Here is a 17,872-nt window from a genome sequence, read left to right on the forward strand (position 1 = left end):
TAGCATACCAAATCTTATCGATTTAGTAGCTAAGCGATATAAAAGCTATTCCGCTAGAAATTGTCAAATCTAGAATTTGTCATTAGGACATTACCAGTTCGCTTTATTTCCATTAAATACAATCTATTGTCTATCCTGAAGTATCAGATATCTCTTCAGTTTTGAAGATTGCTACTGTATTCCTGTACAAATAAACTAATTAAGCCAACACATTTAATAGGAAGTAATTTCTTCTATATGAGCCTTATCGATCCATTTTCTCTCAAATTGGGTCACTGATGAGGCATTTCCTTAGTATGATTTAATTAAGTATTTGACAGAAAACAATTCTTAATGCTAAAAATAGTATCATCTATCATGGCCTTATTAACTAGTTGTTTAAGGGAGTATTTTTAATATTGATCACGGTAGTAAATTTCTATGATAAGCTATTGTATAATATTACTTTATAAATGAAGTCCTACCTATTTGGAAATACTATAGTTTCTTCAATTGGCAAGTTTATATTTGTCAATAATTTGAAGGGTGAGAAAAGATTATGTACCGCCATTTATTTCATCGATGTAAAAAGCAAGCTTCAATCAGGAATTTCAATAAATATTGTCAATTTAATCATGCTAATTCATAAGTTAAATCGTATATTTTTCTTTAATTTCATGCAGAAGTGTTATAGAGTAGCGTATTTATGGTTCCAGAAATAAAGGTTATACGATGTCTGCTATAGTTATACATTAAAGTTTTATTGAGACGAAAATTAAGCTTATGATACTGCATACACAATTTTGTTATCTACAATATCTTTATCATTTTGGTTTATCTAAAGGTTCTCATATCATTAAATAAGGATACGATAGAAAGAATCATGTACGTTAGCCAATAAGAAAATTGCTACTAGCTGTAGTCAGCCAAAAAGCATTACTGTATAAGTTTAAACTTGTATTATAGACCCTTTACAATCATGAGCTAAATAATACCACACATCTACGGCTATTTCAAGATCTAAATTAAGAATCGCGTGAAATCCTGTTGTTCCTTCTTTAGGACGAACATAGAAGGATTTAGATTGTCGTCGGTGAAATTCATATATTCTAAATCAGAAGTTACTTTAAGCAATATATGGAATGTGTTCCATTACACTTTAGTATATTAAAATGAAGAAATTCTTCTCGTGTTGATGTATTTAAGCAGTCCTAAATGTTGCAGTAGTATTTGGGGTTCGTGATAGGTAAGCTAGTGGTCTACCAAATTTATTAATAATTTCATGGCGAATATCCCGGCTAAAGTAGACATATATTAACGGATTTAGCGCTGGATACGAAAAGGCTAATTCGCGTAAGCCATATCTTGATGCCTTTAAACAATTTATTAGCAATTGAAGACTCTGTACTCTTATACTAAAAGGTAAAGATCCTAATATTAATGCTACCATAGAGCAAATAATTTGCGGCACTACTAAAGCAATGAAAGTACCGGTAATTATTATGAAAGGTACTGCCGCTTTAAATCGCCTTGCAATGAGCTGACTTTTTCGATTGTGAACTAGAAGAAATGAAGGGATTTGATGGTTATTGATCATTTTTAAATGACGTAGAGAAATGAAAAATATATAACCATAGCAAGATATCATGATCAGCAAAGGACCTAAGAAGCAAAATGAATAAAAAGCAAGTGTATAAGTTAATTCATCGGTAATTTCGCCACTGGTAGGACACGAATTTTTGGTGCTATTCTGGCCTTGAGTACGAAAAGTAAAAAGTGGATAAAATGATCCAACGAGTGCCGTAAGCCATATAATCGTAAGGCAAACGTAGGTATATTTGCGATTTACTACCTTACTATAACTAAATGGTAAAATAATCGTGATTGTTCTATCTACTGCTATCAGGGCTAAATGCAAGCAAATGCAAGACATTAGGAAATTGCGTAGAGGATTTTTGAGATAACATAAGAAATTGACTTGGTAAATAACTGTTATAGGATAAGGAAGGCAGAATAATAATGCAAAAAAGAGGCCACTGGTTGACATACTACACAATTTTACGTTATGAATTTTCCACAATTTTCTGTGTGTTAATATAAGATGGACCAAGGTTCCATTAGTAAGCAAGGCAGTAAAACCAACAATTTCGTAATACATAATTTGAGGCATTTCTCTTATGATGGAAGTAGATCGCGAAGGATCGTCTGTAACGGAGTCGTTTTGAACCGATTGATAAGTTGTGCAAGTTGTAAAACTTTCCATCATGAAACGTAAAGAAAGCGATGATAATGTTTGAAATGCAATGTAAATTAAAAAGAAGCAGAAAGGAACTGAATTGATGCTGTTAGAGAGGTAAATATCACTAATGGATAAAAGCTGTTCGATCTATTTAAACCTAAGATTACATTGAACTATTTTCTTCATTTAGCTATTGTGCCGTAGTTACCAATGCAATATATGCTATCTTTGGTTTAACTACTCATTGCTATGGATATTTATATTTTGGGTTTATTATAACTTCAACTTAATTATTTAAATTAAGATTTAATGAGGCTCATTTACATGAATAGTACGATATTCTTAACTGCCAGGCAAGATTTTGTAGACCCGGACAATAGTTGAAATAGAAATCTTTCTTATTAAGTACCGCCGTTACCAAATTATTCTGTTATCAATTTTGGTGTTGTTTGTAATCATTACAACTAACTCTTTAATTTTGGATTATAAATATTACTAATTGCTTACTATAATAATTTTTCAATAAAAATTGGAAGTTGATGATGGTGAATTTTTCTATTTAAATAAAAAATTGAATGCTATATTTTTAATAATTGTCAAGGAGACCATTGATAGTTTACTTTACGTTGCTATAATTAATATTAACTAATAAAGCCTTTCATAGATAATTCTTTATTAATAGAATAATCGTTCATCACTCTCACCTTTAACTGGATGTTTGGTAAGATCCATAGTTACATATTATAGCAGAGTTTAGCGTCTCAATAATATTTATATATCTATTTATGATAGCAGTGATTTTATACCTTACAGTTATAATAGCGAATTTCGATTTAAAGATACAGTAGAGTGATTGATACTATTCCATTTTTAGTTCTGATTTATAAAGCGTTGTTGCCGTGATTACGCAACTATTTCAATTATAATCATTAGAACTTATTTGATTCTGCGAGGATTAGACGAAATTTATTAAATGATGATATTACATTGTCAGCTTTTTTTATGCCACGTCACATTATTTACTTAATAATTTACTTTTATACAAAATTAAGGATTTTTAATATGGCAAAGGTGTAAAAAGATTGCATGGTATTAAATCTTTGACTTTTTCATATATGTATGCAGTGCTGTTCTTATATCATAACACATGCTGTATTGATCTTAAAATTATAATTCCATTTCTCTCCTCCGTCTCGATTTGTACGGTAACACTATACACTATAACCTAAATAACTCGCTATTGGATCGCTTAAATTTAATTTTCAAAAATTTTAATGTCCTAGAGGTCATAGTTCAATATCTTATTGCCCATGGCTAATGTTTATAAATAAGTTATGTGCTTAACATTGAGTAAAAAGATAATTATTAACAGCAAAATTGCATACTGTACGGTATTGTAAATATGGACCAATAAGATAATCTCTATCACAATTTCCACTTGCCATTCTGCAAGTACTTTGCTACATGCCGGTAAGATAGGTTGCAGTATCTTAGTGGCTTGTCGTAAAGAGTTGTTAAAGTTGAGATTCCCCAAAATTAATAGCTTTATGTTTGCTGTAAAGAATTTGTAGAAACAGATTAAAGTATCAGTAATCCCTACAAGAATACTGTTGACAAAGAAAGTTACGCGCTTTATCATCTAGAGAAGTAGGCTGTAAAAAAATCACGATTCTAGTGATCATTAAGTATAAACTAACAAATATTAGAGGTTAGGCAACAGTATATAGTTCATAATGCATTGCATTATTATATTTTTCCAATAAATGTTATTTACCACGCTAAATCAGGTCACGTATTTATTATTATTACGATGATGAAATATATTGATGGTCGCTGAACGTGAAGACATGAATTACTACAGAAGCGCCACGTAGAAAATTCAATAGGCTATAGCGGTACTGGATTCATGACGCTAACATTTGATAAATTTATTCTATGAGCAAATCGGTAGTATCAACAAAAATTATATTTATCATACGATTGGTTTATATTAGCAGTAGTCCTTAATATTAGCGTGTTTGGCTATTTGTAGTTGCTATTCTATTAAATAAATAAACTTTTAAAAGCGTGCTTTTTTACATATTGTTATGCTATGTAGCAAAATAATTATAGAATATATTACAACGTGATATATTTTGAATTCAAAGTCCATCATTAGGCTACATAATTATTGGTTATTCTAATTATTATAATCCTGCTATGAAGTATAAGGCTGCATAATATAATACCTATAAGATTTGGGGGTTGATAGTTAAGGGCAATGATCTGTAAGTTAAATGGGTAGGAATTAATTGAATCTTGCGAAATTTTATTTCAATAATCTTGATATCCCGAAATACTAGGGATAAGACGACGTGGAGACGTAACATGGATAAGAAAAAAGGTATTATATCTATAGTTTAAAATTGATTCTTCCAATGATAGAAATTTGATCATTAACCGTATCGGTTAACATCATACCAAATATAAGTAGCATTAAGTTATTTATCGACGTGATCGGATAGGATTAAGACTATAGAATAATGAGCAGTGACGGTAGTGATGCAATACTTACCCCCAGCAGCGTTCTAGATCGATCCCAATCTTCTCTCCATCAAAAACCTCCGACTTTTATACCTTTGGCGGCGCATTATACCGTAGAGTGTCTGTAAAATCTACAGTAATCCTTCCTAATACTTGGAAGTCCCAACCATAGAAATTCTTTCCTACGATCCTAAAATAGCTATTCTGTGTCATAGGTATTGCACTAATCTTATCACTTTCGAAATGTTATTACAAGCAGTGGTATAAGTCTGATTGTACATATTGGATATAATTGTCTATCCAAACAGTTATTATAAGTAAAGACGTTATTGCTCATGCTCCCTTAGTAAAGCGAAGGGTTGTATGACTAGTATAATTATAAAGTCTAATTTTCATACGAGTACGTCTACTAGAAATATGGCTTAATTTGATACTACCATATCAGGATACCTTATCCTTATGAATTAATAACTACTCAATTACTTTTTAAAACAATTACATTTTGAAGCTATTACATAACAGTGATATCATGCGGCGTGCAGAAGTTTAATATTAACTATAGATGGATATTTTACCCAAGTTTATGAATAGCTTAATGTATAGAAAGTGTGCTAATGTTGTCCCTCTTCTAGTTGAGCAGTTACATACTAAGGAAAGTAATAATTATAATCAATGCATCATCAAATTTAGGTTTTCAATACCTTGAAATCTATTGCACAGTATGTCATAAAATCATGACAGTATATTACTCAAAAGCTGTACTTTATACGCGTATAATTTTCACCTACGGTCTTTACGTAAATAGTCCATACAGCACAAGGGCACCGTTTCATCATGCTAGCTATAATCTGTAATTATCTTATTAAGATATTAACCGACTAATCAACGCCACCTTGTGTTTTAATTTATACATTACAACTGAAAAGGAAATAATCTCGTGATTATACTTTCTAACTATATAACTACGGTAATTAGCTGAAGTCTATTAAAATCATATAAACTTTATTGCAGTACTTGTATAGTCTCATATTAAAGAACCATTCATGAAAGTAAGTATATAATGTTATCATGAGTTGTGTCTGCCCATTAATATTATGATTCTTTGTAAGTAGGTACAACTGTCATAAAACTTTTGCTGAGTTTAATAGTAACTTCTAGAGCTTAACTAAAATAGTATAGCAATTATGATGTTATATTCTGCATCCAAGTTGTTACTGTCTGCCACCATCAGATTCAATACTTTATTCTGAATCACTAGTAATTTAATTCAATTGGCCTACTCTTTATTTGCTAAAGAACAGAATGTCTAATTCCATCGCATGGATATTTTTTTTACACATGACTTAATAACTAGTACAATCTATTGAAACTCCTTTATTAAATATTTCTATGGAACATCGTTAACTTTCAAATACTTGACAGCAAAAAAATCTATTTAGTAGCCAGTAAAAATGTAGAGCAACGGTATTGACAGTTCGAAGTACAGGAAGTTTTATTTTGCTATCCATATTGATTGGTTATTGTTCTACCACAATGCTTACAACTTCACGTTGCAATGCCGCTATAAAAACCTTTGGATGATTCATTACTATAATGCAGAGTTTGGTATTAGATACTAATGATCTCAATCCCTGATGACTTGTTTTTATGCAATTATACGATTTGGGCAAATATTTTCGTCTTACTAATCGCTATTTGGACGAGCAAAGTTTATCAGGAGTCAATTCAGTGGAGTAAAATCACAAGGCTTATTGAGTAAACATTTTCGTTTACTAATGGCTATTTTGGTGAGCAAGAACTAACAGGAATCAATTCAGTAAAGAAGTTAATTTATTGAGAATTCCTAACATTAGAGAAATTTAAAAATCTGCACAATGAAAAGAAAATATTAAGATTGCCTATAGTCCTTTCATATGAATTAAATTTATAAGGTAATGGCAAGACGTGGTATTTCCTTTTAATCTTTCAATTTTTTCCACAATACCGTGAACAATATCGTCATTTATTGTCATTAAAACCTATTTGGCTATTGAAATAACAAAACTGCTAAGGCTATTCTTAAGTGTATATTCCAATTTCTATTCAAAGCATTTAAATCGTCTTTATTCTTACAGCCGTTAACCAATAAAGTAGGATATTGAAACAAAGTCATCTTTAAAATAACTATCTCAAAATAATTAAATTGGAGAATTTAATTTCCTTTTAAGTAACATATAGCTTAATTCGAGTAAATTTATAAAGACTGCTTTTACAAGTACAAATCTTGCATCATTATCACTGAGGTGTTTTTCATAGAATTGAAGTTTGATTGAATTATGTATTCATTGAATTAGAATTGTATTGGTCCGCGACTGGTATAATTGTAAGGCATCACAAAGTAATTGCTATTTCACGATGATATATAACAAGATAGACGCTTAGATACCAATATCCACGTGTGCTTCTATTCTAAAAACAACTGGTCTTAAATTGACTTTGTTTAAGCAGATTTGGGGATAATTTATCACAATCTATCAATTCCTTTACCATACTACGTGCTAATTATATGCCATGAAATGAATTACTACTTCCTAATTCTTAAAATCGATATGTTGTTGAGCCGAAACGAAAGGATAATGAATATATATATATTGCTATAAGAGTTCTAGCTCAGGCAAGTAAACATCATCATCTGCTACGGTACTTACTCTACTAATTGGATATAAACCTTTCATTATTAAGGCAATAGCAGCAATAAGTCAATAGTAAATGAAATTACAGGACTAATTCAGTGTAATAATTATAATTATTTATTATATGCGTAAATGTTGGCGTTATTGGAGGATATCAGATAATCTACCGATATTACGGTTGCTTGCTTTCAGCGATTCGAGTTCCATTAATCAGTAACTAATGTCCTCTTCTTTTTAAGTTATGAAACACAAACAATATTTATAATTTCGATTATTTGTTATCTTCAAGTATCTATCTATCTTTAATTTGCATTCAACTCGTAAACACTCGTTCCTGAACTCATGTTTTATATGACGACTTTAAATATTAATTACCGCAATTCATCACGGAAATACTTCTTCATATAAGGACAATTTTTTGGTATGCATTCATCCTTATGTTCAAGAAGTAATGTGTATCATAATAATATAGATATGCTAGTCTAGCACATTACTTTGCTGCAAACTGTAAAAACTATAAAATTCTAACGTCAAATTTTGATGTAACTTACCAAGTACATTGCCGCAATATTATAGTACATATATAGAGTCAAATCGCTACATTGACTATTAATTATGATAATTCTCCTTACACCAAGTGCCTTACTACGTCTGAAACAGCTAACATAAAAATCTTCCTTAACTTATTATTGACAAATCCGTTCTAATTAAATAGACGGATGAGTCTAATATACTGTAAATGATTAGTTACGCCATGTGTATTGTTAAAGAAAATCAAAGCGAAGCAAATTTATTTCATGCTAGCTAAAGCAACAATACATAATCAACAAGCATAGCAGTATTAATTTGCTGCAACATCTTTCATTATCAAATCTACTAAACATACATTTAAAAAGGAAAATTCGTCATAGCAAAGCAAACAAAGAGGACAAGTCAATATTGTTCTACATTACATACCGGTATATTGTTGTACTTTAAAGATTAAATAGGAAGTTCTAAGTCTGGTCACGTTGCGATGATGAACTACAGATTGCAGATTACAATTACGGGAAAACTACTATATAGAGAGGATTGAAATATTTTGTTTATGTCGTAAAAAGCTTGACAAAAATTAATTAGATGCACTGTAACTTGCAATAGGAAATTTGTAAATCTGATCATGTTGCGACAATAAACGGCGGATATATCAGAAAAAGTTTAACAGAATGCCAAAATATTTTATTTATACTAGAAAGAATTCGAGAGAGAGAAAAAATTCTTTATTGTCGATTTTTATTTAATCCAGCAAGATCTTCCTACAGTTATACTTAACAGAATTGTTACAACGGATATGCAGGCAACAACCAGCCTTTATATGATTATTGCATGAAAATGATGAAAACAATTCTTCACAGATAGAGTCTTTCTGTAACGTTGCATTTATCTTTTGTACAATTTTTTATGAGTCAGTTATAGTGTCGAGAAACTTTTAGTGTACATTCAGCTCGATAACGAATCATATATAGCAATATATACAGTAGACAAACTCTTTATCAATTATCTTATCTTGTCATTAAAGCATACAATCCAGACACAATGTGCAAGTAGTACCTTATCCTAACAAATTTTTAATACAAATATCTATTATGGCATTGATTGCTAGTCCTTATTCTATTTCTTAATCATTAAGAAAGATTTAAGCACGAAAGAAAGACTTTTGTGATCAAGAGCTTATGTTTGCTTAGTCTATTTTTTACATGTTTACATTTTATATCACGGATTGTGCAAGTTTTCTATCATTTGATGATGAATCTTCCATTATTATATATATGACGCTAGAACGGAAGATTTTTGTTAGTAATACTGCCATAAGAATAATTTTGCATTCCTATTCTATTTTGAATTAGCAGATTGAAAACTCCATTTTTCACTAATAACCGAGCGGATACAGTAAAATAGCTCGGAGTAAATTCGTATCTGTTAACGCCATGAAACCAAGTTGGTACCAGTACATAGCAATAGTATGTCTCTAAAGTTAAAATTGAAACCTATATTAACTCAATGTAAGCGATAAAGAGCATAATAACTTGAAGCTCTGTTGACCCATTTGCCGACATAGTATGTCTCTAAAGTTAAAATTGAAAACCTTACTAACTCAATATAAGCGATAAAGTACAGGATAACCTGAAGATATGCTGACCCATATTACATATGTTGATTGACTTCAACAGATACATGATTAGCGCGCTGTTCATTTAATCAAAACAAGGTGTCATTTTTTTATCATAGTAATGTCATTCTCCTTGAACTCACTATGATACTTTAAGGAAAAATACTGATTTGAGTTAAATTTGAAATGTTTATTCGTTTTCATAACCGAATGGTTTCGATCATGTTCATGGTTACTAGAGGATTGTGCACTAGTAAGTTTAATATCGAATTGTACCAGTACCGAAATGATCATGTTCATATTATGGATCCATGACGAAATGCTTTCGCTTTCGGATATCTTGTAAAATTTATTAGTTGATTTTTTAACCGTGTAGTAGGATTTATTCATGAGCATTTTTAGAGTTGTTGAGTTTAATCGATAGCTAGGCGTAAGGGCGATATTTCTTTTCCTGAATAAGATATTCGAAATAATAGAGGTTTGCATTTAGTTTTCAGATATCTTGTAGGATTTATTGGTTGATTTTTCGAGCATGTGGCAGGATTTGTTCATAAATATTATTTAGTGTTGTTGAGTTTAACAGATAGCTAGTCGTAAGGCCGATGTTTTCGTTCCTGAAATAGGTATTCGCACTAATGGGCGTTTGCACATTTCAATAATTTCACTACGGATATCACGGCTAAGCCAGATATATAATAGAGGATTTAAAGCAGGATACGCAAAAGCTAATTCTCGTAGGCCATACTCGGATGCTCTTAAACAATTTACAATTAATCTGATGAACCGTAGTCTTAGCTTTAGTGGTGATGATCCCAAAATGAGGGCTATCATGGAACAAATGATGTACGGCAAAGTCAATAATATAAAAGTACCGGTGATAATAATTAATGGTACAGCGGCTTTAAATTGCTTGGTTATAAGTTGACTTTTTCTTCGTTGAACAGGATCAAATGAAGGATACTGTTCGTTATTCATCTGTTTTAAATGGCGTAGAGCAATAATAAAGATATAACCATGACAAATGAGCATGATCTTCAACGGACATAAATAGCAAAACGAATAAAAGAAAATGTTGTAAATTAATTCGTCGCCAGCGTCGCCACTGGTAGTGCAAGGATTTTTATCATCTCTTTTAACAGTGCGAAATGTTAAAACAGGATAAAATGATCCAATTAGGGCCATCACCCACACTAGCGTTAGATAAATCCAAGTAGTCCGACGATTAACGAAGTTACTAAAATGAAAGGGCATGCCTACTGTGATTGCCCTATCGATCGCGATTAAAGCTAAATGCAAGCACATACACGACATTAGAAAATTACGTAAAGAAGTCTTGAGATAGCATAAAATATTTGTTGGATCCATTACGACAAGCGGATAAGGAAGGCAAAAGAGTATTGCAAATAAAATGCCACTCATTGACATACTGCATAATTTAACGTTTTGAATTTTCCATAACCTTTTCCGTGTTAATATTAGATAAACTAGGAAACCATTAGTTAATAGGGCTGTAAAACCAATTATTTCATAGTAGATAATTTGAGGTAATTCTCTCATCACATTATCGCTGTTGGTCGTATTGCTAAGGCTAAGCAACGATCCAGTCGAACGATTGTCCACTTCAGAGTGATTCTCCATCATCTTGGGCCAGTTTCAACGCGAGAAATTGCAATAGTCGGTGAAGCTGATATTGATAAGATATAAATAAGGATAATTGTACAGAAAATATCCACCACTACCTATTCTACAGTATCTACTACTAAATATAGATCGATGGAATGGAGATCAAGAAGACAATAGCAAGTACGTTGGAGATAAATAAATTAATTGTAATTATTGAACATTCAATTAATATTTGTCAAAACACGTTCACGTTAATTTCTCTTTCCTCGTTGAAATAATGAATATAGTAAGATTATTCATGATTTACTATTTCTAACGTCTACTTGAACAATACACGGTGATGCTTTTAATGGTGATGAGCATTAATTTATTCAAGATTAGAAAATTGATAAAATACTGCTTTGATTCTATCTCCTAAGGTGCGCAATAGGTTGAAAATGACGAAGTCTCTACACATGAAAATGCTGTCATTAATTAATTTTGAAAATTGATTTTTATTGACTAGACTATTGTCTTTGCTTACTTAAAGTTTTCAATCTTAAATTAGAATTAGAAATGGCGGTAATGGAAGTAGTTTAGATATTATGGTGAGAAAGTCTTTTCCAAGTCAACACAGTAACGTAGCAGTAGTCCTTGACCATACGGTATTATTATTAATCAATAATTGAATTAAACCAAAATGCGTTTGTAAAATTAATGGATTCAATTTTTTTCGTTTATGAATCCTGTTCTATAGGATATGCAAAGTTATTACAACACTCGTATACACTATACATAGAAAGGAAAAATAGAAATCTCTGATTTTGTTGATGTCTGAAATCGCAACATTGCCAATTTATCATGCTTTTATCGTTCAATGGCCAGTTAGCAACGGAACATTTTCATAATTCTATGAATAGGATTAAGTTATTTCCTGTATACTCTTTCGAAATAGTGTTCTACCATTGGTTGAAAAATGTACGGACATTTCAATATCCTGTTATTTTAACATGGGCTCAAAATTAATTCCGATGGCTTTCAAATTTCTATCGTACATTCTAAGTACTAGCGACGACGCCTTAAAATACAATCATTTATACTTTCATCCTGTCGGTTGTGATATACAATAGAGATCATTTCTAAGCGCTGATCTAATTGCTTTGGCAACATTATGCTACCAAACAGAAAGTATCCGTTATCTTGACGAATATCATCGTTAATGAGATTTATTGCTGTATGATTTCTACTTCTTGAGCTATACATTTTTTTAAAATAAATATAGCTCATGGCTTACAAATCCATATCCTCCATCTATTAAAATAAAGTACTCCAGTGCCACTTTTCCCTTTAATATTGATCATTTAATGTGTTGTCATTAATTCAAGTGCTTCATTCCATAATGATAGCCAACGCAATGTATCCGTTGACTTAACTATTATCATCGTTGATACCATTTATTAATGTACGATTCTACATCTTGAGCTATAATCTTTATTTCAAAACAGATATAGTTTATGGCTCTCAGTTGATTATTATACTAATCCAATCCATGTCGTCCATATACATAAATACAATTCACTGCTCATCTTCGCTTATTAATTATTGACTGCGGTATTAACTTGACTAATATCATCGTTAATAAGATTTATTACTTTACGATTCTACTTCTCGAGCTATATAATCTTTATTTTAAAATCAAATATAGTTTATGGCTTTTTATACTAATCAAATCTATACGCCAAAAAATATAGTACTGTTTCACTATTCCCTTTAATAAATATTGATTTCGGTATTAACTCGACTAATATCATTGTTAATAAGATTTATTCCTGTATGATTCTACTTCTTGAGCTATAAATTTTATTTCAAAAGCCTAACAGAGTTTATGGCTTTTTATACTAATCAAATCCATACACCTAAAAATACAGTACAGTTTAACTTTTCCCTTTACTAAACATCGACTACGGTATTAGCTTGACCAATATCATCGTTAGTATGATTCTGCTTCTTGAACTATAATCTTTATTTATAGTTAAAGAGTCAATATAGTTTATGGCTTTTAGCTGCTTTCTATACTATTCAAATTTATATCATCTATGGGCAAAAAAATATCGTGCAGTGCAAACTTTTTCCCTTATAAACTATTAGTAGACCCTTCGCTCGTTACACTGCGCGTAGTGTATTAACTTGACTACTATCATCATGAATAAGATTTATTTCTGTATTATTCTACTTTTTGAGCTATAATCTTTATTTTAAAAAAATATAGTTTCTGGCTTTTTATACTATTTAAATTCATATCGTCCATTGATAAACGCAGTAAGTGCTGTCGTTCCATGATGCTACTAAACGGAATGCATGCGTTTTTAAGTTGAATATCATCGTTAATAAGATTTATTACTGTACTGTATAATTCTAGTTGTTGCGCCACTAGCCTTATTTAAAAGAAATCGAGAATATTATTGCATTTCGCTGCTTTTTATGCTATTGAAGTCTATTTTCGAGTATAGGTAAAATGTACGACTCCTATAGTACAGTGCAACGTTTTTCTTTATTATAATTATTGGTTATTTAATACGTTGTGAACTTTATTTTAGAATACTGTAAGTCAGAATATATGAGATACCGACTTCATTTACAAGAGTTTATGGCTTTTATAGTAGTTGCTTATCATGCAGTTCAAGTTGATATCATCCATCTACAAAATCCAGTAAAGTGCAACATTATCCTTAAACGGAATGGGATGCATCCGTTTTTAACTTGAACAATATCATCGTTAACAAGATTTATGAGTGTACTGTATGATTCTAGTTGTTGCGCCATGAACCTTATTTTTAGAAGAAATAAGAGTATATTATAGCATTTCGCTGCTTTTTATGCTGTTGAAGTCTATTTTCGTGCTTAGGCAAAATGTCTAGAATAGCGCAATGTTTTTCTTCATTACATCTATTGATCATTTAATTCGTTGTGAACTTCATTTTAGAATACCGTAAGTCAGGATACACAAGATATCGACTTCATTTACAAGAGTTTATGGCTTGTACAGTAGTTGTTTCATCATGCTGTTCAAGTTGATATCATCCATCTACAAAATCCAGTAAGGTGCAATTTTATCCTACGGAATGCATCCGTTTTTAACTTGAACAATATCATCGTTAACAAGATTTATGACTGTACTGTCTGATTCTAGTTGTTGCACCATTAACCTTATTTTTAGAAGAAATAAGAGTATATTATAGTATTTCGCAGCTTTTTTATGCTGTTGAAGTCTATTTTCGTACTTAGGCAAAATGTATAGTGTAACGTTTTTCTTTATTACAACTATTGATCATTTAATGCGTTGTGAACTTCATTTTAGAATACCGTAAGTCAGGATACACGAGATATCGACTCCATTTACAAAAATTGATGGCTTTTACAGTAGTTGCTTTATCATGTTGTTTACGTTGATATCATCTATCTACAAAATTGAGTAAAAGTGCAATTTTATCCTTATTATTATCGATCGTTCAATCTGTGGCAAATCTTACCTGTTTCATAGGAAGTCAAGATATCCTAACTTGCTGAGCGCTAACTGGCAGTAACTTATTCTCTCTATATGGCAGATGTCTAATCCAGGTATCTACTAAACTGCGGTGTGTAAATGTCTACTATTAACTACGAATGCATTTGCATTTTCTTGATGGTGTCTTGCGCACTTTCCTTCTTACAGTGAATCATCTAGACGTCCAATAAGGTACTATTAGCCTATTGAACGCCCTTATGTTATGTTATCATCAACACAGCAGCAATCCTCCCAACAAGGGGAATCTGGGAAATTAAAGTTGATTTTATTTCCTTACTGATTGAAAGAATTGGATGAAACAAAATTAAACAGGAAAATGTCGACGTACATTGAATGGTATAGGTACGATTGCTATCAACAGAATAGCGTTTGCGGTTATTAAAATTGACAGTAATTGGATTGTACATGGGTTGGATGAATAACAATAAGATTGCAAACTTTGAATCATTTGCTCAACACATGCGATCTAAATCGTCCTTTAATGTGAGCAATTGATTTCCATCTAACCCAAGTCATACTGTATTACGAAGAATAAGTGGAAGCCAATATCCGCCATTGACAGTGACGATAACTGGCATTTTTGCTACTTTTGCTACATTAATAATAAAAGTTTCAATTGGCTAGCGCTAGATTGCTTACTATAGGGTATTGTTATATAAATTACTATGTTCCTTAATTGATTCTTTTGGATTTTCTATTAATTCGGTAATGGATTGCCTTACGAAATAGATACCATTTACAATACCATCAGACTAGCAAGAATTATATACCATATGATTGTAGCTGTATAATAAGCGTTTAGGACATTGGAAATTGGTAAAGAGCTGCATACCTTCCAGTTTGGAAATGATACAACTGTCTCTCAATATCACCTAACAAAGAACTTGCTCCAATACGGAATAGATTGGGTTGTGTCCATTCGTCTCCTAGCTCTTCCTTCATCAGAGCAAGCCAACTTAAGCAATCTTTAGCGCTTCTAATCCCTCCGGCTGGCTTAAATCCGACCTTGTATCCAGTACGTTGGTAAAAATCACGTATTGCCCTGATCATGACAAGAGCAACTGGGAATGTGGCATTCACTGCTTCTTTGCCTGTCGATGTTTTAATAAAAGTTGAGCCAGCCATCATACTGACAAGGCTTGCTTTATACACATTGGTCAACGTTCCTAAGTGTCCCGTAGCAATAATCGTTTTTAACAGGGCATTACCACACGCTTTTTTGCAGGCAGCTACTTCATCATATAAAGCTTGCCAATTGCCTGATAATACATAGCATCGAGTGATGACAATATCGATTTCACTTGCACCAGCTTCGACTGCGTATTTGATTTCATCTAGGCGTTGAGGAAGAGGTGTTTGACCATCAGGAAATCCAGCTGCTACAGAAGCAATGGGCACTTGTGAGTGATTATTCTTATTAGCGGTAACAGCATCCTTGACTCGAGACGAGTAGACACATACCGCTCCGGTAGTAATTTCTGAAAAGTAGAACATAGTTTTGAGTTTCATTAATTCATTTTGATCAACACAAGTTATATGCTAATGATCAAATATGCATGATAAACATTCATGATGAAATTGGCAGCATGTTGATGTAAAAAATGCAATTCTTCAAGTCGCTATGATAGCAAAATTTCTTAGTTACAACACAATTCGTCAAATGATAGCCAGCATTAACAAACAACCAATTACAGTGCCGAAGGGAATGAGTAGAAAGAGTCTAAAAATGCAAATCTTGAAATAATAAGAGTTAAGGCAAGCATTACCAAGTTGATTGAACCGAGTGGCACTTTTCAAATGATTGTAAAACAATAAAACTACTGAAGGAGATGCTGTAAGTAGAATGAGTCTAAAAAAGTAATTGATGAAATGATGATAGTTCAGGCAAGGATTGCAAAGTTGAATCGATCGCCACTCTTCAATCATTTAACAGCAAAACAAACGAAGAAAATGAGTCGAGTGAGTTTCAAAATGCAATTCTTGAAACGATGCGAGTAAAGTAAAGAATGGCAAAGTTGAACCGATCGCTACTCTTCTTTCAACTACGCCATAATAAGCTAGCGAAGAAAATGAGCGATTTTCAAAATTCACTGGTTGAAATGATGAGAGCAAGGCAAGCATTGCAAAGTTGGCAAGCTACCGAAGAAAACGAGCGATTTTCAAAATGCAATAGCTAAAATGATGAGAGCAAGGCAAGCATTGCAAAGTGGGCAAACTACCGAAGAAAACGAGTGATTTTCAAAATGCAATGGTTGAAATGATGAGAGCAAGGCTTGCATTGCAAAGTTGGCAAACTACCGAAGAAAACGAGCGATTTTCAAAATGCAATAGCTAAAATGATGAGAGCAAGGCAAGCATTGCAAAGTGGGCAAACTACCGAAGAAAACGAGCGATTTTCAAAATGCAATGGTTGAAATGATGAGAGCAAGGCTTGCATTGCAAAGTTGGCAAACTACCGAAGAAAATGAGCGATTTTCAAAATGCAATAGCTAAAATGATGAGAGCAAGGCAAGCATTGCAAAGTGGGCAAACCACCGAAGAAAACGAGCGATTTTCAAAATGCAATAGCTGAAATGATGAGAGCAAGGCAAAGTTCACTGGCATCCTATCAAGGACTGCAATGTTGAACCCATCGCCACTCTTCAACTGCGCGATGTTTGAAATGATGAAAATAAGGGAAGAATAACAGAGATTTCGAATCTATTTATCCGATAGAAATCTTACTCAAGTCTTTTAATTGGAGGCTTTCAAGAACGTCTTGACGGATAGGATTATTGGCCTTGAAACAGAGACGTGATACATTCGTTTCCGTATCATCACCAGACAAGGTGGTTAAATCTAAGCAAGTAACAGCTCTTAAAAACCAAGCTGCTTGCCAATCTTTCTTGACAGATCGTCGCTTGAGATGGGTTGCTGCTCTCCTCTGCACTGCTGGTAAGTTAACACGCGACGATTCAACCCATGCCAGATCCAGAGGTTGGATTACATTCCGTTGGCTGTCTACCATCGTTCAATTTGGTTATTGTAGCTAGAAATTCATTCAAATCCAATCGATCAAGATTGCCTAAAGCAAGGAATAGCAGCAATGGCGGACAGCAAATGGGCTCCAACGGGTTCCAGTACGGTACCAGTGGACTGAAGAG

The 17,872-nt window shown here is 32.3% G+C and overlaps 3 protein-coding genes across 3 annotated transcripts; all 3 read right to left on the reverse strand.

The window, feature by feature from the left end:
• Positions 1-1,180: 1,180 nt before the first annotated feature.
• On the reverse strand, positions 1,181-2,242 carry TRIADDRAFT_55851 (uncharacterized protein; the record flags this gene model as incomplete). The annotated part of the gene is made up of 1 exon (XM_002112093.1): positions 1,181-2,242. The coding sequence occupies one exon, from the start codon at positions 2,240-2,242 to the stop codon at positions 1,181-1,183; it is 1,062 nt and encodes a 353-aa protein (XP_002112129.1).
• Positions 2,243-10,138: 7,896 nt separating this feature from the next.
• TRIADDRAFT_55852 (uncharacterized protein) lies at positions 10,139-11,203 on the reverse strand (the record flags this gene model as incomplete). Its single annotated transcript, XM_002112094.1, has 1 exon — positions 10,139-11,203. The coding sequence occupies one exon, from the start codon at positions 11,201-11,203 to the stop codon at positions 10,139-10,141; it is 1,065 nt and encodes a 354-aa protein (XP_002112130.1).
• A 4,048-nt stretch (positions 11,204-15,251) lies between these two features.
• Positions 15,252-17,736, reverse strand: TRIADDRAFT_55853 (uncharacterized protein; the record flags this gene model as incomplete). Its single annotated transcript, XM_002112095.1, has 3 exons — positions 15,252-15,321; positions 15,562-16,207; positions 17,454-17,736. The coding sequence occupies 3 exons, from the start codon at positions 17,734-17,736 to the stop codon at positions 15,252-15,254; spliced, it is 999 nt and encodes a 332-aa protein (XP_002112131.1).
• Positions 17,737-17,872: the final 136 nt, after the last annotated feature.

The sequence above is a fragment of the Trichoplax adhaerens genome, genomic scaffold (genome assembly GCF_000150275.1).
Source record: "Trichoplax adhaerens TRIADscaffold_4 genomic scaffold, whole genome shotgun sequence".
Lineage (NCBI taxonomy): Eukaryota > Metazoa > Placozoa > Uniplacotomia > Trichoplacea > Trichoplacidae > Trichoplax > Trichoplax adhaerens.